This window comes from Megascapheus bottae, chromosome 31, assembly GCF_031878675.1.
Source record: "Megascapheus bottae isolate mThoBot1 chromosome 31, mThoBot2.hap1, whole genome shotgun sequence".
NCBI lineage: Eukaryota > Metazoa > Chordata > Mammalia > Rodentia > Geomyidae > Megascapheus > Megascapheus bottae.
Genome location: NC_143539.1, coordinates 2,294,660 through 2,321,297, shown reverse-complemented (window position 1 = coordinate 2,321,297; position 26,638 = coordinate 2,294,660). Strand labels below are relative to the sequence as shown.

The 26,638-nt window shown below is 52.7% G+C and overlaps 2 protein-coding genes across 4 annotated transcripts; one reads left to right on the top strand and one right to left on the bottom strand.

Moving 5' to 3' along the window:
• Positions 1 to 736: 736 nt before the first annotated feature.
• On the bottom strand, positions 737 to 16,568 carry Vrk3 (VRK serine/threonine kinase 3). Its single transcript, XM_090322668.1, has 15 exons — positions 15,946 to 16,568; positions 13,922 to 13,984; positions 13,183 to 13,322; positions 12,106 to 12,255; positions 10,854 to 11,048; positions 10,335 to 10,405; positions 9,065 to 9,131; positions 8,370 to 8,454; positions 7,667 to 7,772; positions 7,299 to 7,391; positions 4,763 to 4,895; positions 4,565 to 4,685; positions 2,922 to 2,980; positions 1,249 to 1,408; positions 737 to 1,020 (listed from the first exon to the last, which is right to left on the bottom strand). Exons 3-14 carry the CDS (start codon positions 13,319 to 13,321, stop codon positions 1,260 to 1,262), a joined length of 1,368 nt encoding a protein of 455 aa, XP_090178794.1. The 5' UTR covers position 13,322; positions 13,922 to 13,984; positions 15,946 to 16,568; the 3' UTR covers positions 737 to 1,020; positions 1,249 to 1,259.
• A 71-nt stretch (positions 16,569 to 16,639) lies between these two features.
• Positions 16,640 to 26,329, top strand: Znf473 (zinc finger protein 473). 3 transcript variants are annotated; one of them, XM_090322666.1, is made up of 5 exons: positions 16,640 to 17,191; positions 20,472 to 20,626; positions 22,954 to 23,077; positions 23,847 to 23,915; positions 24,137 to 26,329. In XM_090322666.1, the coding sequence occupies exons 2-5, from the start codon at positions 20,528 to 20,530 to the stop codon at positions 26,251 to 26,253; spliced, it is 2,409 nt and encodes an 802-aa protein (XP_090178792.1). In that variant the 5' UTR covers positions 16,640 to 17,191; positions 20,472 to 20,527; the 3' UTR covers positions 26,254 to 26,329. The 3 variants fall into 3 exon arrangements, with proteins under 3 accessions (XP_090178792.1, XP_090178793.1, XP_090178791.1); XM_090322667.1 differs by lacking the exon at positions 16,640 to 17,191 and adding an exon at positions 17,239 to 17,337; XM_090322665.1 differs by lacking the exon at positions 16,640 to 17,191 and adding an exon at positions 17,524 to 17,775.
• The last annotated feature ends 309 nt before the right edge of the window (positions 26,330 to 26,638 follow it).

Here is a 26,638-nt window from a genome sequence, read left to right as displayed (position 1 = left end):
AGCCACTGGCACCTGGCTAGTCCGTGTTCAAGGGGGCTCTGCCATTTGATCCACAGCTCTACTTCTGGCTTTTTTGGGGGGTGATTTACTGGAGATAAGGGTCGCAGAGACTTTCCTGCGAGGGTTGCCTTAGAACTGAGAGCCTTAGGCTGGGTGCAGTGGCTCACACCTGTAATCCTAGCTACTCAGGAGGCTGAGTTCTCAGGATCATGGTTCAAAGCCAGCCTTGGCAATACAAAGCCAAGAGACTCTTATCTCCAATTAATCACTAGAAAACAGGAAGTGGAGCTGAAGCAGTAGCTTTGAGCTGAAGAGCTCAGGGACAGCACCCAGGCCCAGGGGTAGGGAGGTAGCCTTGAGCTGAAGAGCTCAAGGATAGTGTCCAGGCCAGAGTTCAAGCCCCATGACCCCTCCCCTCCCCCCCAAAAGAACTGAGATCCTTAGATCTCAGCTTCTGTGTAGCTGGGACGACAGGTGTGTGCTACAGGCATCCAGCTTCTATATCATGTCTTTGTTGCTCAGCCTGGTCTTGAACTCTCTGACTGAAATGATCTTCCTGCGTCCACCTACTAAGTGGTTGTAACCTAGAGGTGTATACCACTGTGCCGGGTGGGACTTTTGAGTGAATGAATGAAAGATGGAATGGTTGGATGGAAGACTGAGGGAAAGATGAATAGAAAAAAGAAGAGCTAAACTCCCCTCTCCCTCCCCTCCAAGAAACTTTTCTAGACTCTGGAAGTTCCAATAAAACAATTTATTACTAAAGCCTAGTGGTAAGGGAGTGGAGGGGAGGCATGGGAGCCTAAGGGAGGGCTGGTGTCCTTGCCACCCAGCCACCACAGACCACAGGAGGGGCAGGGTGGCTCACATTACCAGAAGGGTCACTCCACTCGGATGAACTGGTAGTAAACAGGACTAAAGAAATGCCTGGAATGCACATTCATGGGATTCTTCTAGAAGCTTCTCTGGGATCAAACAGCAAGTCTCCAGTCACATTACTTTACTCTTTAGTTGAAAATTCTGGAAAACAGTAAGAATGGGTACTAGGGTATTCCTTCAGAAACACCCTTTTATATGGGTCAGGCCACCAGCCGGGAGTGAGGACTCAGCCATGAGTGGATTGGCAGGGTGGGCTAGGGGAGCTGGCCCTGGCACACCACGTGGGCAGCTTCCGGGAAGCCATCTTTGCAGCCTGGGTGGCGAAGGTGAAGGAGAGGACAGAGGGCTAAAGGTGCACAAACTCCCCACCTGGATCCCACCTAAGGCACGATGTGCACGTCAAGGGGGTCGTAGGCCGATGCACGCAGGTCCTGCAGCAGGGCTTCTAGATTGTTCTTCAGCACGGCATAGGGCGGCTTCTCGTCGTACTTGAGGTCCATCACCACCCGCAGGTACTCCTTCAGGGTCTCTGTCCAAACACCCCGGAGTGTGGGAAGAGACTGAGAGGCACCCCTGGCCCAGAGCTGCACCCAGAGGGGGCTGGCGGGGCACCTGGGCACAGTGTCTCCTCTGTGTAGAGGAGAAGGGACATGATGTCTGTCTGTGCCTCCAGCTTAGAGAGGCACAAGCAGTTCAAAAGGGAGCATTACAATGACAAGAAACATCTCCAAACTGATTAACTGAGGGACCAATCAAACAATTCCATGGGCAATGCAATACAGCGCAGCTGCTGCAGACCTGTCACGCAGGGGAGACTGGTGCCAACGCCACTCAAATGGGGCACTGAGCAAATGTGTGTGTGGTGTGGTGTGGTGGTGCCTGCTCTAATCTCAGCTACTCCAGCGGTGGAGGAAGGAGGATCGCCAGTTCTAGGCCAGCCCCAGCAACAGTAGCAAGACCCCATCTCAACAGTAAAAGGCAGGCTGTAAAATGTGGTTTAGTGACAGAGGGCTTGCCTTGAATGCATGAAGCCCCGGATTCCTGCATTTGATTTCTCAATACCACATAGACAGAAGTGGTGTTAAGGCTCAAGTGGTAGAGCGCTAGCCTTGAGCAAAAGCAGCTCAGGGACTGCACTCAAGCCATGAGTTTAAGCCCCAGGACTGGGGAGACGGGGGGGGGGGGTATGTGTGTGTGAGGGGAGCAAACTACAAACGTGGTAGGGGCCTGAGGAGGGAGCTGGAAAGAAATGAAAACTCCTCCTCCTCTTCTTCTTTCTTCCTCCCTCCCCTCTCCCTCCCTCTTCTTCTTCTTCTGCCAGTTCCAGGGCTTAAACTCAGGGCCTAGTATTATCTCTGAACTCTTTTGCTGAAGTTTTAGTCCTCAGCCAGTCATGGTGGCTCACGCTTGTAATCCTAGCTACTCAGGAAGCTGAGATCTGAGGATCATGGTTCAAAGCCAGCCTGGGCACTAATTAACCACTAGAAAACTCAGGGACAATGTCCAGGCCCAGAGTTCAAGCCCCACAACTGACAAAAAAAAAAAAAAAAGAAAAGAAAAGAGGGCCAGGAGTTTTGCCTAGTGGTTAAAGTGCTTGCCTAGCATGCACGAAGACCTGGGTTCGATTCCTCGGTACCACATACATAGAAAAAAGCCGGAAGTGGTGCTGAGGCTCAAGTGGTAGAGCTCTAGCCTTGAGAAAGTCCAAGGACAGTGCTCAGGCCCTGAGCTGAAGCCCAGGACTGGCAAAAAAAAAAAAAAAAAAAAAAAAAGAAAAGCAAGGCTTATTAGTCCATTTGGGCCACAGACCCACTTTTAGCTTTTTGGTGATTAAATGGAGAAAAGAGTCGCACAGACTCTCCTGCTTGGGCTGGCTTTGAACCTGGATTCTCAGATCTTAGTCTCCTGAGAAGCGAGGATTATAGATATGAGTCTACAGGTGTCCAGATCAAGACCTGGATTTTTCTCTTGAAGAAGCCCATCCCAAGATGCTACTAGCATCTTGTGCAGGACCCACCTGCACCCTCCCCTTAAGGCTGTACCTGAGGGCCTGACACAGCGATCACACAACCTCATGAGAGACTCTGGGTTGTTGAGATACCTGCAGGGAGGAAATCTCAGGTGAAATGTCTTTTAGAGAAGGAAGAACAGTAACCTTTCAAGATGCACCCACAGTCTACCTCGCAGCAGCCAGACACAGCAGTGCACATCTGCAATCCCAGCATGTGGGAGGGCTGAGACAGAAATGCAAGTTCCAGACTAGCCTGGGCTATGCAATTCTATCTCAAGGCACACACGCACACACGCACAACACACATACACACACACACACACACTCTTTATCTCTTTCCTTAAAACACTTAGAGAAGCCTGCAGCTCCTTCCCAAATCCCAGCTTGCTATTTCATGTCAGCCTTGCTCCCCATGAAGGACACCTCCCCATTGCTGCCTTCGTCTTCCCGGCCCTCTAGCCCTTGGTCTCCAGCTCCATCCTCCTGCTCCTCAGTGCTCTGCCTCACATCCATGCCCCTGAGATCTGGGCCTGGCTCCAGGCTCCTCTCAGATGGGTATTTTTCTTATCCCATTGGCCCTCTGCACAGACACCACCTCCCACTCAGTAAGGGCCTGTGCACTAGAAAGCCTGTAGGATCAAAGCTCTCTGCTTTACACCTGTCCCCCCTTCTCCATGTGCAAGGAGTACACATTTGACACTTGCTTGGCTGCCCACAACAGTGAGTCAGGGCCACGGCAGGGTGCCAGGAAAGGAGCATGCGGCAGCACTGCCCCCTCGTGGTCCTTTTGGTTACTGCACTGAGGTCAGCTCTGGACAAGCTGCTGCTTTTAGGGATGGAGGACATGGAAAAAGCCTTGGCGGAAGAGACCCAGGCTGGAGCTTTGCAGTTGCTTCCTCCCGCGCTGTGGACTATCTGATCTGCAGCAGGGCAGAGGGCGCAGACCCCTCCGGGAAGCCCTAGTCCTGGGTCTCCCTTCAGTCTTGTCTCCAGTGGTACGTAGTCAGCCATCTCCTGGACAATTCTTGGGCAACTGCCACCCTCCAAGTCTGCACTAGGTCTCAACCCCACTTCTGCACCCCAGGGCGCCCAGAGGCCAGCACATTCCTGTCCTTGGTGCCAAACCCCAGCCGCCATGACCTCCAGGCCACCTGTGCACTGTCCTTGGTGCTGACCTGCACCCAGCCCCCGCCTCCCGCACTCCGCTGTCCTTGGTGCTGAACACGCATGGGCACATAAGGTCCGAGCACCTCTCCGTTCTCGGTGCTGAACCCGGGACCCAGCTCTTCCCTCAAGCTCCCCCCTTCGGCTGCGTGGGACCCAAGAGGGTCTGTACGGAGATGAAGCAGTGATTCTGGACTTGGGGCATCTGTGAATGAATGAGTGCCTCCCACCACATGACGACATGAACAAGCTGTACCCAGAGCCCCGACTCCTTCCCCTATGACGTGGGGACTGCCCAGACTCCGTGGCACAGAGAACACCAAGACTCATGGGAGGCAAGCTCCTTATCTAACACTCCACAGCGCTTGGCCCAAATCAGACCCCAGGCCCCAGCCAATTGGCTGGAGCAGACGGCAGGGCGCATGCCTGAGGCAGAAGGCTCCTATGGCTCTGTGCATGCCTGTTGCCTCCCTCATGGTCAAGGGTGCTGGGTGCCAGCCCCACACTCACTTCTGTTTCTGCTTCATGATGTTCTCGGCGTTGGGAAGACAGTTTGTCCATGGCAGGGACCCATACAGCCACTTTAGCATACAGTACCCCAGGGTCTGGAGGTCGCTGCGGCGGGAAGGGCCTGGGGAAGGAGAGGGGGTCTCAGCAGTGCCTACCCTTCCACAGGAAGCATGCCCAGTGCTGTCCTCCCGCCCTTACCACAGCCCTGGTGCACATCCAGGCTAATAAACTCCAGGTCCCCCTCGTGCGGCCTCTTGCTGCCTTCTATGTAGGCCACATGTCTGCCACTTGGGCAATAGCGGAAGGAGAAGCCGTAGCCAACCAGGGTGACCTGTGGACATGGGGGCACACCACAAGGTTAGGAGGGCAGACTCGGGCCATGTGAAACGACCCATCCATTTCAATGTTGTGACAGTGGCTAAGCAACCTGAGAGGAGAAAGAACTATCCCGGCTCATGGCTTCAGTGCTTTCTGTCCGGGGCCAGCTGCTTAGGTCCAAGGTGGGAGTTTGTGATAGAGGAGGCAGCTCACCTCATGGTGGCCAGGAAGCAGAGACAACAGAAGCTGGGACAAGCTATAGCCTCAGAGGCAGGCCTCTGGCTAGGTGTGGTGGCACATGCCTGTGACCCGGTCATTCAGGAGCAGAGGCAGAGCAGAGGTGGCCAAGACACATGGGAAACTTCCATAAATGCATTAAATTTTTTAAAAGATGCCTGCTCCTGAGGAGACATATCCTCCCCTGGGACCCAGGTCCTAACATCCCCCACTCTCAAGAATCCCCACTACTTTAGACACAGATAGGCTCCCTTGTGGATGGGCTCCCAGCCTGCCCCACTCCCCGCCCTCCAGCCCCTTTCCTCAACACCACCATCCAGAACCAAACTTCACACGCCAGCTGTTAGGGAGGCCTTCATAGCAAGTCCTAAAGGCGAGGTTTCCAAAAAAGTTCATTTGTTCACTTGTTTATTTTGCTTGAACTCAGGGCTTGGACACTGTCCTTGAGATTTTATTTTGCTTAAAGCTAGCACTGTACCACTTGAACCACAGAGCTACTTCCGGCCTTTTCTGTGTATGTGATGCTGAGGACTGGAACTCAGGGCCTCATGCATGCTAGGCGAGCGCTCTTCCACTAAGCCACACTCCCAGCCCCTCTAGAGCTTTTAGAACCATCAAATGCTCACAGTAAATGGAAGACAAAGACAGGAAAGAAAAGGACCCAAACCAACTTCTACCTTTCCCTAAGCCAGCCTTGACTATCACCTGATATGGATGAGAGGGGAAAGGCTGCTTCCGCATAGGGGCTGCCCTGTGCCCAGTCTTCCCTGAATGGTCTGCAGTCAGATACAACACTCTTGGTTTTGGTGGTGTTGGGGACTGAATCCAGCGACTCTGGGGTATCAGTAAATGCCCTAGAGACAGGGTCTCAGAATATAGTGCAGGCTGTCCTCAAACTCAGATGCTCTTGCCTCTGCTTCCTGAGTGCTGGGCTCACAAAACACCACAGGGTACCACCATAGCCAGACACATTGTCCTTGTCATTGTTGTCTCCTCCTCCTCCTCCTCTTTCTTCTTCTTCTTTTTTTTTTTTTTTTTTGCCAGTCCTGAGCCTTGTCCTTGGGCTTTCTCAAGGCTAGAGCTCTACCACTTGAGCCACAGCACCACTTCCAGATTTTTTTTCTACGTACGTGGTACCAAAGAATTGAACCCGGGTCTTTGTGCATGCTAGGCAAGCACTCTACCACTAGGCCAAACTCCCAGCCCCAGCCGCGTCTTCTTTAGGGTTGCAGTATTACACTGCCATACAGATAGGGGATAAAGGTTGGGATGACCTATGGAGAACGTGGAGCCCCCGCTTTTTAGGTCACAGTGTGTTATGGTTACTGTCACGTTGTCACCTGACTCAGCTGAGCATCAATGAGGCTGAGGATGAACCTGCAGACTGAGGAAAGCAGAAAGCCCTCTATGGTGTAGGTGGGCCTTGCAAATCAACTGGAGATGGGCATACAAGAGAGGAGCCGGGAGGAGGGGCTCCTATGTGCCTGTGTGCTGTTTACCATTTACTGTCACAAGCAATGTTTATGTATGTGCAATGTGTACATATTCTTGAAAAATCCCATGGAGCTTGGTGAGGATCCTCCAAGAGGAACTGTTCCCCTTGACGGGGGAAAAGAAAGTCATTTCAACCCTAGACTTGACTTTTTCCACCCAAAGGGTCAGGAACAGTATCATTCCTTAATCTACACTTTGATATTAGGGAGGCTGAATGTCTTTCCTACTTGACCTGTGGATTTCTGTTCTCTTTTTGGTGAGTCAGGGTCTGGGCGCTGTCCCTGAGCTTTTCTACTCAAGGTTCAGAAAAGCTCCCACTTTGAGTCTCCTACTTTCTGGTGGTTAATTACAAATGAGAATCTCATGGACTTTCTTGCCTGGGCTGGCTTTGAACCATGATCCTCATATCTTAGCCTCCTGAGTAGCTAGGAATATAAGGTGAGAGCCACTAGTGCCTGGCTGGATTTTTTTTCTGTGCACTACTTTTATCCTTTGACCATCTTTCTAGTACATTGCTTGTTGCTTCTTATTCAGTCCTAGGAACTCTTTATACGTGATGGAAGGCAATCTCTGTTTATAAGAAGTACTGTGAAGTCAGCAGAGGTCTGAGTGTAGGTGAGATCCTGAGCTCAGAGCCCTTTGGCAGTATGTAGGTTGAGCGTGGAGGAGACGGCCTGGCACTAACCTGACTCAGATCCTCTGGATTCACAAAGACACACGCAGCTGTCAGATTTCCATGAACATACTCGTTTTCATGGAGGAACTCCAAGGCATCCAGCTGGAAGCAGAGAGCATGTCAGGTAGGCCTGCCTCAGATGCAGGGGTGGACAGGGGCCCTTTACTGCTGGGACTGGGGGTTCAGCGCTGCATGTGGCTCATCTTAAGCCTCCTCCTGGCAGCACTGGAAAGTCCACTGTCCTAGGCCCCCAGGTAACACTGGTCAGGGGCTATCTCAACAGAGTTGGCAGTGCCAGCGCCTCCAGTTGGCAGAGAGGGGGCACTGCACCCGAAGTGCAGTGAATCAGCAGCTGACCCAACACCTTGGGCACGTACCAGGCGGCAGGTCAACTGCAGCACACACTTCTCTGACACCACGTGCTTTGAGCTGTCATCCAGAATTGACTGGAGGCTCCGTCCCAGGCTGGGGAACACCAAGAACCTGGACAACAGGGGAGCGGGACTGAGAAGCTGCTGCTGCTCAAAGTTCTGGCGCCCTGCCTGGGGCTGCAACTGTTCAAAGGCAACTAAATGCAGAACAAAACGCAGCATCCATCGCTGCCTCCATTTTGCTCTGAGTGTTCTCTCTACAGGCATCTCTGTTTCCTGGAACAGCAGCACAGGATGGATGGATAAATGTTGGGGGGGGGAGGGAGACGTGTGTGCACATGTGCGTGAATGTTGGTACTGGAAGCTTGAACTCAAGGTCTGGGTGCTAAGCCTTAGCTTTTTCTGCTCAAGGTGAGTGATCTACTTGAGCCACAGCTCCACTTCCAGCTTTTTTGGTGGTGAACAGGAGGTGAGAGGCGCCCGGACTTTCTTGCCCAGGCAAGGTGGACAGTCAGACCTCACATGGAGAGCCCTAGAACATCCCAGAACATGGGCGCCCACAGGGGAGGGAGGAATGCAGGCCCAAGGGAAGACAGAGGCCAGGGCACTGCAAGGCCCCTGCACCTGGGGGCCGGAAGTGTTGAGAGCAGCCGAGCTCAGATGGGAGGAAAAGGCCCACAAGGGCCTGGGAATGGGGGCGGGGGCTCACCTGTATTTGTCCTGGTGGACACCAAAACCGAGGCAGGTGGGGATGGCGAGCAACGGGGTTGAGTTCAGCTTCTTCCATTTGCTCACTGGGGGAGGCGGGCGCAGGGTCACACCCCACCCCACCTACCCTGCCCAGGCCCACAAACCTCACACCCTCACGACAGAAGTGAAGAGTGATGGGGCCTACGTGACCCTGGGTCTCCTTGTTGGAGACGCCATCTTTGTGGCTTGTTAAAGGATGGACACGAGTGACCAGGAAGGCCTGTAACCCATGCCTGCAGGGGACTTCTGAGAAAGCACATGTAAATCTGGAGGAAATGGAAGGGTAAGAACAATGGAGCCCAGAACGATGGCTCTCAGTACTCAGGAGGCTGAGATCTGAGGATCAACGTCTGAAGCCAACCTAGGCAGGCAAGTCTACGAGACATTTATCTCCAAGCTGGAAATACAACTGTGGCTCATATGGTAGAGCACCAGCCTTGAGCAAAAAAGCTAAAGGAACGATGCCCAGGCCCTGAGCTCAAGCCCCAGGATGGTACAAGCCAAGTCATTTGCGCTTTGAGGCTTGAGGCCCCAGAGTTACAGGAGTCAGGCAGAAGAGCTGCAAAGCTGGGCCATCCACACAGTGGGGTGAAGCCAGGGGCGGAGCGCAAGCTGGTGGCCCTAACCCCAGACCTGCCCCTTCCTGCTGGGTACCTTGCAGAGGCTTGGCGGCCCTCTGGAAGAAGTTCTGCTCATTGAACAGGCGCCCATCCTTGGCATCCTGGTGGAGATGGAGCACAGGTGTCACCACCAGTACCCCAGGGGAGTACCAGGTTCTTCATGTCCCCACAGGAGGACAGAACTGCCCAGGGTGTCACCCATGAGCCTGTCTCAGAGGCTGTGAGCTCATTCCAAGTACTCACATTTGTCCTCTTTTCTTACAGGATCCACAAGATTTCCCTAGACAAGCAGCCTACAGCTAAAAATACATTTCCCAGCTGCGAGTTTGGACTAGTGGTAGAGTGCTTGCACTAAGGCCCGGGTTCGATTCCTCAGTACCACACCCATAGAAAAAAGCCAGAAGTGGTGCTGAGGCTCAAGTGATAGAACTCTAACCTTAAGAAAGTCCAAGGCAGTGCTCAGGCCCTGAGTTCAAGCCCAGGACTGGCAAAAAAATTTTTAAAAATACACTTCCTAGGGGCCGGGAGTTTGGCCTAGTGGTAGAGTGCTTGCCTATCATGCACGAAGACCCGGGTTCGATTCCTCGGTACCACATACATAGAAAAAAGCTGGAAGTGGTGCTGAGGCTCAAGTGGTAGAGCTCTGGCCTTGAGAAAGTCCAAGGGCAGGGTTAATGCCCTGAGCTCAAGCCCAGGACTGGGAAAAAAAAAAAAAATACCCTTTCCAGACTTCTTGGTAGCAAGGCAAGAATCACATGACCAGGTTCTAGCCAAGGAAGAGAAGGTAGGAACACAAGAAATGTGATCAATGTTCAGGTCATTCCCTTAGGCAGCTAGGATGCTGACTAGCCAGCCCTCCTCCACCCTTACACCAGCTATTTACTACACTGCTACTCATCCTGGCCCCCACCTTAGGAGCTCTCTAGGGGCAGGGACTGGGCCCATTATCTGTGGCTATGCTCTGTCCAGGGTACCACTGCTCTTTTTTTTCTTTTTGTCAGTCCTGGGCCTTGAACTCAGAGCCTGAGCACTGTCCTTGAGCTTTCTCAAGGCTAGCACTCTACCACTTGACCCACAGCACCACTTCTGGCTTTGTCTGTGTATGAGGTACCGAGGAATCGAACCAGGGCTTTGTGCATGCTAAGCAAGCACTCGATCACTAGGCCATACTCCTGGCCCTCTACTGCTCTTGACAGGCCAGAGGCACCCTGGCTCCAGGCCAAGCTCTCCCAGCTTGGAGAGGTGCTCAGAGAACAACAGTCCTCACTGCTGAGCTGCCCACCCACTTCCCAGGGCCAACTCACCAGTTTGAGGGAGAAACAGTATTTCCCAGGCCTGGACCTTGACTGACTGGAGAAGGCAGAGAGAGACTCAGCTGTGGAGGAACAGATGTGATGATGGAGGATGGCCCTAACCCAGGGGAAGGCCAAGGTCAGACTGGGGGGATCAGGATTGTGGCTTCCACACTTCCCATCAACAAGGTCCTAACTGGGGAAGGCCTGGGTCACTGCTCCCCAACCTCCCAACAGTCAGCAGCAGTTCCCCGAGTTTCCATGGGCAAGTACATTCTTGGTGCTCAACACCCACTTCTATTTTTTTTTTTTCCTTCTTGTGCAGGAACAGAATCCAGGACCTTGTGCATACTGGTCAATGGCTCCATTGACTGAAGCTACACCCTCAGCCGTTTATGCCTGGTTTTGTTTTAATGACATTGGGTCTCACTCGCTTTGCCCAGGCTGGCCTGCAACTTGTGACCTTCCTATCTCCACAGCAAGGTGCAGAATCCCCCCATCCTCCCGCAGGGGGCGCCCTGGCCTGTGTACCTTCATAGAGAATGCCCTGGTCATCCCGGCTCTGGAAGGTCCCCAGCTTCCAGCGCTGCCCGCTCTTGTCTGTCAGCTCTGTCCCTGTGGGCAAAGCCTCGAGCGAGGTGGTCACTCGGCTTCGCTTCAGTGTCTGAGGGCTCTGCCTAGTGGACTTCGGGCTGCTTCTGGGGGTTGAGGATCTACTCCGGGCCCCTGCAGCAAGATGGAAGCCATAGAAAAAAGGCAGCAGGGGCTGGGAGTGTGCCCTGTGGTAGAGTGTTGGCTTCGCATGCATAAAGCCCTGGGTTCGACTCCTTTGTATCATATACACAGAAAAGGCTGGAAGTGGTGCTGTGGCTCAAGTGGTAGAGCTCAAGCCTTGAGTTCAAGCCCCACAACTAGCAAAAAAAAAAAAAAAAAGAAGAAGAAGCTGATAAGCTGATGGACAGTGTCCAGGCCCTGGGTTCAAGCTTCAGGATTGGCAAAAATAAAAAAAAGACAAGAAAAGAGGCAGCATGAGGGGTTGGGGTGTGACTCAGTGGTACAGCCCTTGCCTAGAAGGCGTGAGGCCTGAGATTCAAATCCCCTACCATCAAACAAATAAAATGCAAATACAGGGAATATTTGGAGAGAAGAGTTGTACAGGGAACAAAACAATCACAAGGTTACTTGCTTATTTACTCATTTAGTAAATGTTTCCTTAATGGTCAAATGTTCATGTGATGATTCAGTGGAGTCAGAATCACCTGGATACCACCCCCCAAGGAACACCCTGGTATGAGGAGATGGGGCCCACACAGTCCGCTCTAAACATGTCCAGTCAGACAGCTATGAGAGCCAGAGACAAGAGGCGAGTGAGGAAGTCAGGGGAGGCTGCCTGGAGCATTAGAGCTGGGTCTTGTGAGATGAGAAGTGTTTTTGCCATGAGTAAAAGGACATTACAGCTATTGCCCCCAAAGCAAACTGAAACAGGACTTGGCTCTGAGCTGAGTATAAAGAGGGCCCAGAAAGGGGTTAAATGGACACATCACCCACCTCCTGCCCACTATCCCTTAACTCCAAGGCATGGAATGGCCATCAGCAACACAGCCCAGTCATCTAGAAGCTGAGCGTGGTGCATGGTGGGTGCAGTAGGGGCTGTAGTGGAAGTGGACAGGAGGGGGGGTGTTGGAGGCATCAGAGGGCCTGGCAGGGTGGCTCACATGACAGCAGCTTTGTCCCACATATTGTCAGATGACCCATCTAGAGTCAAAGGACTTCCAACTCTTACCTTTGGGTTTCCCAGTGGGGCTCACGGTAGCTTCAGACTCAGAATCGTGACCATCGGAGAGGAGGGTTGATTTGTGGCAGGAGGCAGTGCGTGACCACTTCACTTTCTTGGGAGAGGTTTCAGCACTGGAATTCAAGTCTTTCCTGGAGTCTGAAGGCAGAGCAAACACGCACCAGACTTAGGAGGTTTCAGCAAAGCAAAAGCTTGCACTAATGTTCAGACACACTCTTCCCCTTGACTCTCCCCTTCCTGCTTCTTCCATCTATGTCAACAGCCATTCCCTTCCTTTACTTACTCTCTCATCCACAGGGCCTAATGCTACCACCTCTGTGCCCTCTTCTAGATAACTGCTTCAAAAGTCTTCCAGTTCACTAACTTCCATTTCAGCGATATTTAACTTGCCATTTAAACCATACACTGAATATATGATTGCAATAAATATATATATGATATTTATATACATATGCACATAGATGTATTTAAGGAAGCACATATGACATTTCCCGAGTCTCAAGTGGGCATTTCGATTGGGTGGGTTCAGGGGAGAATGAGATGAGAGACAGGAAGGCATCTCTGTCCACATACAGCATGGGTCAGCAAGCCAAGGATCTGGGGACCTTTTGTTCGTCAAGGACCCTTGGGATAGGTGTAACAGTCATTCGTGGGCCTTACAAAATTATCCACCCTGGCAGGTGGGTCTTGTAGGAGCATACATACCTGTGTCATCCTGTACCGAGTGATTCTGAAAGCCATGCACTGCCTGACAGGAGTGGGTAACCAAAAGTTTCCAGCCCTGGGTCCCGGGAGCAGTGAGAAGCCAAGAGATCATGTGTGTCGCAGGCTGCCAGGTCTGAGCCCCAGGCTAGGGGTCTGGGCAGGGTCTGTGCCCTTTGCACCACGCTCTAGACCTCACCACGCTGCAGGACTATGCTCCCAGCTTTTTTCTTTCCTTTCTTCCTCTGCTCCCCTCTCCCCTCCAAGCTAGCCTTGAACCTGAGATCCTCCTGCCTCCACAAGCTGAATGCTAAGATGACAGGCGTGTCCCAGCATGCCCAGCAAAAGCTGCTGTATTCTCACCTTGGAAAGACGACCGGAGTGGGCTGACACGGCTTGCTGACCCTTCATGCTCCTCTGTGGGCAAAGGGTTCCCACAGTATGGGCAGAACTTGAATGTTGCTTGAATACTTTTGCCACATTCTGGGCAGAAGGAGATCATGCTACAAAACAAGAGAGGAGAGTGGGATAGCAAGTGGACACCGCCATGCCTGCCCCTGAGAGGTCATCCCAGTTCCCCACGGTGACACGCTGTGACCCAATCCACTGACCCCTCCTTTACCTTATTTGCAGACTGGAATTCAGAGCCTGGGCACTGTCCCTAAAGTGTTTGTACTCAAGGCTGGTGTTCTACCACTTGAGCCATAGCTCTACTTCTAGCTTTTGGGTCATTGGAAAAAAAGAGTCTCATGGATTTTTCTGCCCAGGCTGACTTTGAACCATAATCCTCAGATCTCAGCCTCCTGAGTAGGTAGGGATTATAGGTGTGAGCTACCGCTTCCATTGGTTATTTCTGAGGTAGGGTTCTGTTTGATTCATTGTGATTCTAGTTGTGCTTCCCTGTGTCACTGGGTTGATAAGCATGCATCACTGGACTCAGCCATTGGTAGAGATGGAGTCTCTAAAGCTACTTCTTTTGGGTGTGGGTTGGCCCTGAACTGTGATGTTCCATCAGAGAGATGGGAGCAGCAGGGGTGGGCAGGGCAGGAGTGGGCTGTGGGTGTGAGCGGGCTTCAGGGGTCATGGGCCCCAGGGATAGTACCTGTTTAGACCCACAGTCTGGTTCTTGCATTCACTGAAGTGGAAACTCCATCCTGACAATGGCCTGGAAAGGAACAAAGGAGCAGACGCTGACTCGGGCTTACTGCATAGGTGTGAGTTGAAAGGGTGAGTGTTGTCAGGTGCAGTGGCTCACGCCTGGCATCCTAGCTACTCAGGAGGCTGAGATCTGAGGATCAAGGTTCAAAGCCAGCCAGCCCAGGCACAAAAGGACCTGAGACTCTTATCTCCAATTAACCTCTAGAAAATGGGAAGTGGGGCTTGGCTCAAGGGTAGGGCAGTAGTCTTGAACTGAAGAGCTCAGGGACAGCGCCCAGGCCGAGTTCAAGCCCCATGACTCACATATGAAAAAAAAAGGTGAGTGTTTACTAAGCACTGGACAGGAAGTCCACTCTTCCCTTCTCCCTTCCTTCGCTTTCCTCCTCCTCCCGTCCTCTCCATCCATTCCTCCCATGTCATTCTTCTTTGCTTGAACTCAGGTCCTGAGAGCTGTCCCTGAGCTTTTGTGTTCATGGTTAGTACTCTACACTTGAACCACAGTTCCACTTTTGGGTTTTAGGGTATTTAATTGGAGATAAGAATCTCACAGGTACACTGGTAAATAAATAGTAGTAGTAATAATAGGAGTAGGAGTAGTGAGGCTTGAACTCAGGGCCTGGGAACTGTCCCTGAGCTTTTTTGATCAAGGTTAGTGTTCTACCACTTTGAGCCACAGATCCACTTCCGGTTTTCTGGTAGGTTAACTGGAGATGAGTCTAGATGAGCTTTCCTGTCCTGGCTGGCTTTGAACTGAGATCCTCAAAATCTCAGCTTCCCAAGTAGCTAGGATTACAGGCATGAACTACTGGGACTATATTCACTTACTTTTTTTTTTTTTTTTTGCCAGTCCTGGGGCTTGAACTCAGGGCCTAAGCACCATCTTTTAGGCTTTCTCAAGGCTAGAGCTCTACCACTTCAGCAACAGCACCACTTCCGGTTGTGTGTATGTGTGACCAAGGAATTGAACCCCGGACTTTGTGTATGCTAGGCCAGCACTCTACCACTAGGCCACACTTCTGGCCTCTCCTTCCTTCCTCTTTAATACTGAATAACATCTAACATGGATTCACATTTCTTTATACTAATCAACTCCAGAATGATTGTTGACTGCAGTGGCTCCTAACTGTAATCCTACACATGCCTGAGAGTTGATCAGGAGGGCTGAGGGTTTAAAAGCCGACCTGGGCTTCCAGCAAATAAAATGGCTGTGGTGACAGGCAGGTGTGTTCCCAGACATTTGGGAGACCTTAGTGTGGTCTGGGGCTGCCCTAGGAAAAAGTCCAACTGAAAAACAACTAATGCAACAACAAAAAAATAAGAGGGAGGGGGACTTGCACATGATAGACACTGCTCTGTCTCTTGAATCACATTCCCTACTCTTTTTTGTTTGTTTTGGGTTTTTTTTGCCAGTCCTGGGCTTGAGTTCAGGGCCTGAGCACTGTTCTTGGACTTTCTCAAGGCTAGAGCTCTATCACTTGAGCCTCAGCACCACTTCTGGCTTTTTGCTATGTATGTGGGGTACTGAGGAATCGAACCTGGGTCTTTGTGAATGCTAGGCAAGCACTCTACCACTAGTCCAAACTCCCAGTCCATCCCTACTCTTTTCTCCCTTTTATTACTATTACTATTATTGTTGTTGCTGCCGCTGTTATTATTTTGGCCTGGAGCCAGCTTCCAACCTAGAACTTCCTGCACTGCCTCCTGCCCTTGCTTGGATTTTTTTTTTTTTTCTAGTCCTGAGGCTTGAACTCAGGGTCTGAGCATTGTTCCTGAACTTCTTTTGTTCGAAGCTGGCAATATACCACTTGAGCCACAGAGCCACTTTTGTGTTTTTTTCTGTGGCACTGAGTAATCAAATCCAGGGCTTCATGAATGCTACACAAGTATATTACCACTAAACCACATTCCCAGACCCCTTTTTGTGAGAGGCAGTGTTCAGCCTTTTGATTGCAATGGGATCTCACTAACCTTTCTCCCAGGCAGGTCTTGAATCACGGTCCTGGTCCTCTCGATCTCTGCCTCCAGAACAGATAGGATTCCAGGTGTGAGCCACCAAAGCCTTATATACAGAAAGCATTAGGTAAATATGGATGGAAGAAAAGTTTTTGTTTTTGCCAGTCGTGGGGCTTGAACTCAGGGCTGGGCACTGTCCCTGAGCTTCTTTTGCTTAAGGCTAGCACTCCACCACTTGAGCCACAGCGCCACTTCTGGCTTTTTCTGTGTATGAGGCACTGAGGTATTGAACCCAGGGCTTCATACATGCTAGGGAAGCGCTCTACCACTAGGCCACATTCCCAGCCCAAGAAATGAGTTTCTGAGCGCTGAAGGCAGAAGGTCGAGGTGCCAGTTCAGGACTTCAACGGAGGTTCAGAGCCTCACACCAGTCTTTCATTACTCCTTTGTTACTCCTGACTTCTTCTAGGCGTCAACTGTGCTCCTCTTCCGATCCAAGTTACAGCAAAAAGAGCAAAGGTCTGCTGCGGCCTGAAGCGCAGAACTGGCAGTCGCCTAGGCGACGTCCAGCCCAGCGACGTAGTTCCTCGTAGCTCCGATGGGAAGACACTCGTAAGCCCCGCCCACCGCCACGACCACGCCCACTCCGACCACGCCCACCGCTAGCTTTGGGCCTCGTCCCCCGCCGGCCGGGCACCACCTCCCATCGAGGGCTGGGATGACGTCACAGGCGCCCGGGTCCAGCTGCGGCGAGGGGGTCGGGTTTTCCGGCTGCTCCGCCCCATTCCCCCCTCCCCGGTCCGGGTTCTTCCGGTTGCTCCGGAGGCCTCGCTCTCCCTTCCCTCCTGGTCCTGAGAAGTTCGGGTTCTTCCGGTTTCTCCGTCCGACCCTCCCCTCCCTCTTGTGCCCGAGGAGAAAGATGAGTTCAGGGTTTCGGCGGCTCAGGCCGCCGAGGAGCAGCACGCAAGACTCACCTCTGCAACCCCGCGGAAACTTCCGCTAGGGCGGGAGGCGCTGCGCGCGCATCCTCCGCCCGAGCCGGAAGAAGTCGCGCAGGCGCAGCTGACTTCTAACTTCCGCGTTTGCTCACCCGGGAACTTCATTTCCCAGATGACCTTGCTGCAGGAGCCCTCACTGCCGGCTGGGGAGGACGGAGTGATTATTCCCTCATCGCTCGCCCTCAACGGCGCGGTTTTTGTAATTCTATTGCGCATGGGCGAACGTGAAGCCAATAGGAAGTGCAGATATCCACCAATCAGAGGTTATGTTATTATTTCTCAGCCCTCCCCCTCCACCCCTAAACTGCCAGTCACGGAAATGCGCTTTCCTCCACTTGTTTCCATGGCAACCCCTCAGCTGTCCGTTATAGTAAAGGAAAAAAAAAAAGCATTGGAAGGGCGGGAAAAGGTAAAGCGATCATTTTACAGGGTAAAAACTAGATTTCTGAACTACCGCTTATTCCCATGTCTCCAAGTGCGCAGCAGCGGGGCAGTGATTGGACGGGAAGCAAAGGCGCACGGGCCTCTGGGAAATGCAGTCCGCGCGCTGGGCGCCACGAACCCTGGGTAGCGTAGTTCGAGGCGGACGCTGCTGTGGGGCGGCGAACGTTCGAGGACCTGAGTGGCGGGTTCTCGTGGGGCTGCGGAGACGTCGATGTAGCCTCGCCCGAGGCGGTGGCGGAGGTCGTTGGGCAGCCACGGCGGGAGGCTCGCGGACCCAGCCACTCCCCGAGAGATACGGGAGGGCCGGGACGCGTCGGTAGGGCGCCGCCTGGCTGCAGGCTGGAGCCCGTTCTCCGAGCCCGGGCGGACCCTGGCTCCAGGCTTCCCGGGCCCGCGCTGGCAGGTGATGCTTGTGTTTCAGTTGGGGTTGAGGAGAGGAGCGGGCTGAGCTGCCTGACCCAGGGAGATCTGCACAGGGTCCTGAGGGATGGGTAGGAGTTTTTTGGTTTTTCTTGATTCTTCTTGAAGAGATGGACGTATTTCACTTCTTTTTTTTTTTAAGATTAAAAAATATTTTTTTTGTGTGTGTGTGCTGGTCCTAGGGCTTGAACTCTGGGCTTGGGCACTGACCCTGAGCTGCTTTTGATTAAAGCAGGCACTCTACCCACTTGAGCCACAGTGCCACTTCTAGCCTTTTCTGTGTGTGTGGTACTGAAGAATCGAACCCAGGGCTTCATGCATGCTAGGCAAGCACTCTACCTACTACTAGGCCACATTCCCAGCCCGACTTTTCCAACTCAAACCTACATTCCCCCCCCTTCAGTGCCTTTGACAACAGAATTATCTCAGGAATTTGCATTTTTTTTCAGGTTTTACAAAAATAATAGAGGTGCACATTTCATAATCCAGAGTCCAGTGGACTTGGGCCAATGCTTGCTTGTCAAGTATTTCCGCAAGAAAAGATGTGTATTCACATTGAGGAAAAGAGAAACTTCACTGTCAATGTAGCAGTTACAGAAAAAGCAACTGTTATGGAGGTCACTTCATTTGGTTCAGATTCTAGAGAAATACAGGCACAGTGGGTTACGCCTATAATCCCAGCTATGTGGGAGGCAGAGGTTGCAAAGATCCTGATTTGTAGCCAACCCTGGGCAGAAATTCAGACCTCAAAACAAGCCTAGAGCCTGATGCTGGTGGCATACAACTGTCATCCAAGCTTCTCAGGAGGCTGAGGTCTGAGGATCACAGATGGAAGCTAGCCTGTGTGGGGAAAGTCCATGTAACTTCAGTTAACCACCAGAAAACCGGAGGTGGAGCTGTGGCTCCGAGTGGTAGATCTCTAGTCTTGAGTGAAAAACGCTTGAGTTCAAGTTCCATGACCAACAAAACAAAAAACACCAACAATAAAAAAAAGTCCAGCCGGGCGCGGTGGCACACGCCTGTAATTCTAGCTACTCAGGAGGCTGAAGTCTGAGGATTGAAGTTCAAAGCCAGCCTGGGCACCAAAGTCTGTGAGATGCTTATCTCCAATTAACCACCAGAAAACCTGAAGTGGTGCTGTGGCTCCAGGGGTAGGGTGGTAGCCTTGAGCTGAAGAGCTCAGGGAGAGTGCCCAGGCCCAGAGTTCAAGTCCTACAACCGACAAAAAAATCCAAATACACATCTGTAATCCCAGCTCCACAGTGGATGTATGTAGTAGACAAGCCACCTGGGGAAAATTGGAAAGATCCAATCTGAAACGTAAAGGCCAAATGACTGGATGCGGGAGCCCATGGCTCTAGTAGTAGAATACCTAACTTGCACAAGGGTCTGAGTTCCTATTTTACCCCAAAAAAAATCTTAAAGAACAAAAATCAGGTACCTTAGTCGTTCAGCTGAAGACACCTCATTTCTGGTTCTGTCAAGTACACAGAAAGCACGTGGCATAGAGCACCCCCTGCTGTAGTGACACCGCAGTGAAGAGGATGGTAGCCTGGGCAGAAAAAGATTGTGGGAAACCCCTCCTTACACTTGTCAACCCACATTTGGGTGCAGTGGGAGGCTGAGGTCAGGAGAACCATGGTGCCAGGCCAGGCTAGTTAGAAAAGTTCAGGAGACTCTGACTCTATGGACAGGAACTAGATATGGTGTCGGCTGCATGCCAGGAATGATGGAAAGCAGTTGGTGACTGCAGCTTGGTAGCTCGCCCAGGTATGGAATAAGACCCTATCCTAAAATAACAGCTCAGGGCCAGTCTAGTAGGAGTGCTTGCCTAGCATGCATGAATCCCTAGGTTCAATTCCTCAGGACCACATACTCAGAAAAAGCCAGAAGTGGTGCTGTGACTCAAGTGGCAGAGCACTAACCTTGAGCAAAATGTGTCCCAGGACTAGCAAAAAAAAAAAAAATACACACACACACACACACACACACACACACACACACATCAGTTCAGCCAGGTGTGGCGCCTGTAATTCTAGCTACTCAGGAGGCTGAGATCTGAGGATCGCAGTTCAAAGATAGCCTGGGCACTAAAGTCTGTGAGACTCTTGTTTCTAATTAATCACCAGAAAACTGGAAGTGACACTGTGGTTCAAGGGGTACAGCAGTAGCCTTGAGATAAAGAGCTCAGGGACAGCACCCAGGCCCAGAGTTCAAGTCCCTGACCAATCAAAAAAAAAATCAAAACAGAAGTGATGGAAGCTGTGTCTCACAGTGGTAGAGTGCTATCCTTGAGCAAAATAACTCAGGGACAGTGCCCAGGCCCTTAGTTCAAGCTCCATGACTGACCAAAAACAAAAAACAATAATAGGGTTGTAGACTGGGAATGTGGCTTAGTAGTAGAGTGCTTACATAGCACGTATGAAGCCTTGGATTCCTCAGTACCACACAAACAGAAAAAGCCTGAAGTGGCATGGTGGCCCAAGTGGTAGAGTGCTAGCCTTGAGCACAAGCAGCTCAGGGACAGTACCCAGGCCCTGAGTTCAATCCCCAGGACTGGCAAAAATCGGGCTGGGGGTATGGTTCAGTGCCGTGGCACCCGATCCTAATAGCACAGCAGTGAAAATGGAGGGAGGGGTGTAGTTTCAATAAATACAGTTGTCCTTGTGCCACTTCCAGGGAGACGGCCCCCACTTCTGGCCATTTGAGGGCTCAGCCTGGGCTGGGTGTCAGCCATGGACAGACAGGATCCATCTGCAGGGCTGCCAGCCATGGGCGTGGATGGGAAGGAGGAGGAGCTCCAAGGCCACTGGGCACAGACAGCCATGGCCCCGGTGAGTCCAGTCGCTTTGTCTCTACTGAGCGTCTCCAAGGGAACAGCAGCCTGTCTTTCCTGTGCTTCCCCATGGCTCCCACTTGCAGAGTTTAAACTCTCAAGGTGGCCTTCCAGGAATCCAGACAGGCTGCAAGATAAAAAGTGGGTTTTGGGGCTGGGAGTTTGGCCTAGTGGTGGAGTGCTTGCCTAGCATGCATGAAGACCCGGGTTCGATTCCTTGGTACCACATACTTAGAAAAAGCCAGACGTGGTGCTGAGGCTCAAGTGGTAGAGCTCTAGCCTTGAGAAAAATCCAAGGCCAGTGCTCAGGCCCTGAGCTTAAGCCCAGGACTGACAAAAAAAAAAAAAAAAAAAAAAAAAAAAAAAAAAAAAAAAAAAAAAAAAGTGGGTTTCTCAGCGTGTCCCAGCTCTGTCTGCCATTTCCCCATAACCAGCGCCCACTCTAGTGGCCAGATATTACACAGCACTTGCCAGTCTCCCTGCCTTGGCACAGGCTGTGCCTTCTGGCTGAACTTCCAGCCACTGTCTTCCCCAGCCCTCCAGCCCCAGCTCAGTTCCACCCTTCTGGTCCCTACAGTCTGCCAGTCCCTCTGCAGGAGCTCAGCTCACCTCAGGTCACTGTCCCTTCCTGTTGGCTGGCCCATCTGCCCCAGCCCCTGTGGGATAGGGAGTGTGTGGGCATTGGTCAGGGCTTGAATTCAGGGCCTGGGAGCTGTCCCTGGGTTTTTATTTCCAAGGCTAGCAATCTACCACTTTTAGCTGCACCTCTACTTCCAGCTTTTTAGTGGTTCACTGGAGATACGAGTTTCACAGGTTTTCCTGCCCAGACTGAATCTGAACCTCCATCCTCAGATCTCAGTCTCCTGAGTAGCTAGGTTGACAAGACACAAAGGTGGTAAACATCTGCTCATCTCTCACAGTCCCAGCTAGATGTCCCCCCCTCCAGGAAGCTTGCCTCTGCCCTCCTCCCTGACTCCCTCAGCCCCCAATGCCATGGCCTGCACTCTGGCTGTCCACTGTGTGTCTTGTGTCCGTCCAGCAGACTGAGCAACCCTCAAGGCCAAGGCTGGGTCTGACATGGGGTCTGGTCCCAGGAGAGAGGCTATGACCCTGTCACCTTCTGTGGCTTCCCAGTACCCAAGGGATGGTGTCCCTGCTTTTGTCTTCCTGTCCACTCACTCTACTGCTGGCTCCAGAGGCCTGTCCAGCACAGGCTGGGAGCTGGGGACTGAGAGGCCTCCCCTCAGGCCCTCCGATCTGGCCCCTGAGGATAAGCCACTTTGATTCCTCTTTAGAGACAAGGTCCTTTTAATAACAAGAAACAGAAACTTCCAGCTCCCAGTTTTTCTCTTACATTGCATGGAGTCCCATGTGCGCATGTGCAGTGTGGCCACTGCTTTCCCAGCTTTTCTCAAGCTGCTTCTTGAGTGTTTGCAGTTTTATTAAAAAGAACTTGGGCCGGGAGTTTGGCCTAGTGGTAGAGTGCTTGCCTAGCATGCACAAAGACCCGGGTTTGATTCCTTGGTACCACATACATAGAAAAAAGCCAGAAATGTGCTGTGGCTCAAGTGGTAGAGCTCTAGCCTTGAGAAAGTCCAAGGACAGTGCTCAGGCCCTGAGCTCAAGCCCAGGACTGGCAAAAAAAAAAAAAAAAGAGCTCAGAAGTTCTGAATGGAGAAAGTCATGGCTAGAAGGTGGTCGGCAGCCCCGTGCCTCTATGGGCCTGGTGTCACTAAGCCACAGTCCTTGGTCCTTCTTACTGGTTTCCAGCAAATACAAAGGGCAAAGGGGTAGCCTGGTGACACCAAAAGGAAACAGGCTCTACGTTCAGAAAGTGGGGGTTCAGGTCTGGAGCCCAGCAAAGGGGAAGGGTGTGTAGGGTGACAGCCACAGAAGGTGGGCATGGCAGTCACGCCTGTCATCTCAGCAGGCAGGAGGATGAAATTTTCAGGCAAGTCTGGGCCTGTCCTGAGACAAAACAGCAAAGCACCTGCAGAGTGATATTGGTCAAGTGCAGGGCCAGCCATGCTGTACTCTCCCTGAGGAAAATGGCAGCCATATCAGGTGTACACTCCGTCTTTTCCAGATTCGGTGATAAGTCAAAAAAAATTTGATCTAAAACAAATCAAGAATAGGTGGCTTTGGGGCCAGGCAGATCTGGACTCAAGCTCTGCCCATGGCCCCGACTAGCGCCCTCTCCCTGTCCAAGCCTGTTCCCGCTGCAGTGCCCCCCACTTCCAGGTTCTGGCCAGGCTGATTTGTGTCTAGGGATCTGGCACACAGGCACCGAGGACCAATGGTGGAAGCCATGTGCTTGCATTGCAGAACATTGATGCCCTGGCGGACGTGGGCCCGGGCGTCACTTTGGATGACTGGGAGCAGCTGGGTCTGGACCAGGAGCCCCTGTTCTGGGAGGCAGCGCTGGACACCTGCCCCGACCTTATGCTCAGTGAGTGTCGCCATTCTGAGCCCCATGGCAAGTGCTGGCCACAAAGCCCATGATTGCAATGAAGGCTGATCTCCTTGTCCGTGGGCTCAGGCTTCCTGGGTAGGGGCAGGGGGAGGGGAAGGGCGGGGGAGGAAGGGGAGTGTCACACGCACTACGACTCAGCACCCACTTTGCCTTGCCGTCTACACACTGTGTTTTTGGGAGTCACAGAATTCACTGCAAGGAGCCACATTTTTGCCATTTCTTTTGGCTTTTCTTATTTTTTATTTTGACAGTCCTGGAGCTTGAACTCAGGGCCTGGGCACTGTCCAGAGATTTTTTTTGCTCAAGGCACCACTTGAGCCACAGTACCACTTCCAGCTTTTTTTTCTGCGTATGTGGTACTGAGGAATCGAACCCAGGGCTTTGAGCATGTGAGACAAGCATACCGTCATTACTCCTGGCCCAGAACCCAGGGCTTTTGCATAGTGGGCCAGTACTCTACCACTAAGCCACACTCCCAACCTTCTGAGCTTCTTTTGCTCCAGGTTAGTGCTCTACCATTTGAACCATACCTCCACTTCTGAATTTTTTTTGTTAGTTTAGTGGACATAAGAGCCTCACTGACTTTGCTTGCTAGGCTGGCTTTGAACTGTGATCTTCAGACCTCAACCTCCTGAGTAGCTAGGATGATAGGCTTGAGCCACCATTGTCCAGCTTGACTCAGGCTCTTCGTGTTCCAGCCTCACAGCTGGAGCCTGAAGTTGACAATAGTGTCTCCCTCCCCTAGACTCCCACCCTAACGGAGAAGATAAGCTGTGGGCCCTGGGCCGAGGAAGCCCAGAAGCAAGGGGCTCAGGTGAGTGGAAGGGAGACCCTTGGCGAGGCCTGGGCCCTCACCACTCAGTCTTCCTTAGGCTGGCCTAGTGCATCTCTCCCTGCCTCCCTTCTTCCTTCCTTCCCTTCCGTTTTCCCTCCCTCCCTTCCTTATTTCTTCCCTCCCCCTCTCCTTCCCTTCTGTCCTTCCTTCCTGACTTGGTCAGGAGAGGCCTCCACTCCCTTTCTGGACCTTTCTTCCAGACTCATCTGAGAACAGGAACTCTCCCTTGCGGCAGTTCTTGGAAGATGAATTCCCCCAGCAGATTTTGGAGATGCTTCCTAAAGACAATTTCTGGAACTCCAGCTTTGAATCTTGTTTAGGTGATAGCTGGTTAGAGAGTTTTCTGGGAGACCCAGAAAGCCTTCAGGGCTCTGAAGTCACCCACAAGAAGCGTCCCACACCGTGCAATCCTGAGAGCCTCCCTGCCTTAGGAGTGAGCTCTGAAGAGAGCCTCCCAGCAGGCAGGTCAATAGAAGATAGTAGTGCAGAGCCGAGGCAGCCGGAGGAGGAGGAGTGGGAAAGCTCCAGCCACAGCTCCCACCTTGTAGAGCACCAGGGAGTCTATACCCAGGAGAAGCCCCCACTATGTGCCAACCAGATGGGCCTCAGCCAGTATGTGTTCCTTTTGGTGTGGCCTGTTCCAGCCAGGACCAAATCCCATGGGTGTAAGGAGTGTGGGAGGTGTTTTGCTCGGAGTGTGGACCTCCGGCGCCACCAGAGGCTTCACACTCGGGGACAGGCAGGGGACCCAGCTGTGTGTCACCCCCAGCGGGTCAGGCGCCAGAAAGCTCTCCGAATAGTGAAGGCCTACAAGTGTGACCAGTGTGAGCTGGCATTCACACAGGCCTTGCAGCTGGCCAGCCACTGCAGAAGCCACAGGCGGACACACAGACATGCCTCCAGGCAGCCTTCTGCCACAAGAAGCCATTCCTGCAGCTCTGCCACGCGTGCCACCCCCGCCACTGAGTGCGAGCAGTGTGGGAAGGCTTTCAGGAGGGCGGCTGCGCTCACTCGGCACCGCATGGCCCACACCGGAGAGAAACCCTATAAATGCAGCGAGTGCCAGAAAGGCTTCAGCTACCCCACCACCCTGAGGCTCCACCAGCGAAGCCACGCAGGCACGCTGCCTTACCAGTGTGGTACCTGTGGGAAGGCCTTCTGCCAGCGTGGGCGCCTCCGTGATCACCAGCGCAGCCACACAAGGGACAGGCCCCACCCGTGTCCGCACTGTGCCAGGAGCTTTAATCGTGCCACACAACTCCTTCGCCACCAGTCCAGTCATGGCGCAGGACAGCTCTTCAGCTGTGCCAAGTGCCAGGAGACCTTCAGCTGCAGAGAACATCTGGAGCGGCACCAGAAGAGCCACGCCATCGAGGCCCCACACGAGTGCCCGCTCTGTGGCGAGCGCTTCGTGTGCCGCTCCACCCTGCACTGCCACATGGCAGGTCACAGAGGACCGAAGCCAGGCCTCGACACGGGCGGGGATGTGGGGGAGCACGGTGCCCACTTCAAGTGTGGCAAATGTGGGAAAGGCTTCAGTCTCAGCAAGTCCCTGGCATGGCACGAGAAGATCCACGAAAAGGCCAAGGCCTTTGTGTGCCTGCAGTGTGGGAAAGCCTTCAGCCAGGCCCCACGGCTCCATCGCCACCAGCACAGCCACTCTCAGGAGAAGGCCAGACGCAGTAGCTTCATCGCTCATCCCCAGAGCTCCCCCCTCTCAGAACATCCAGTAACTCACGCCGCAGGGAAGCCCCTGAAATGCAGCCAGTGTGGCAAGGTGTTCACACACCGGAGTGGCCTCACTCAGCACCAGAGATCGCACACCACCAGGAAGCACTTCCCCTGTGCCGAGTGTGGGAAGACCTTCAGGCAGAGCTGCAGCCTCTCCAGGCACCTGCGTGTCCACTCGGGGGAGAAGCCATACCCCTGCCACCACTGTGGGAAAGCCTTTGCCCAGAGAGCTAACCTAAGCCGGCATGAGAGAACACACACGGGGGAGAAGCCCTTCTTGTGTGACGTGTGTGGCAGGACCTTTGCTGTCCGCGCCCATCTCAATCAGCACCGGAGGATCCACACCCAGGAGAAACCATATCGCTGTCCACACTGTGAGAAAACCTTTCGGAGCTGCCCCGGGCTCAGCAGACATCGGCGCCAGTCCCACTCCACCAGCCGCAATACCAGCTGCAACCTCGCAGGGGCAGCAGAGCCCCGCACATCTGAATTGGCTGCGCCCAGCTCACCACAGGCCGCCTCATTAGGAAAAACTAGTTGGGGGGTGGGAAACGGGGACAAAAACAGGAGGAGTATCGAGGTCTGAGAAGTAACGTACCCTCTACCTAATGAATGTAACCACAACCCCTCTATACATTATCCCAACAATAAAGTACAATTAAAAAAAGAGAGATCTTGCATACGGGAATCTCAGTAAAACCAGGAGAATACAAACATTAAACAGCTGAGTAGTATTCTAGGGTAGACCTGGAACCAGTCTGTCTGAACTCACCCTCAGCAATCTAAAGTCTTGCAGGGCCCCAGTGTCACAGCTGCATTCTGGGTGTACAGCTGCCTGCCTCAGCTGTTGCTGAAGATTGACAGGTGAAGGCTGGTCAGCTGCCTGCCTCGGCTGTTGCTGAAGATTGACAGGTGAAGGCTGGTCAGGACTTAAACACATGCCCAGCACAATGTGCAGCTGGGGATTCAGG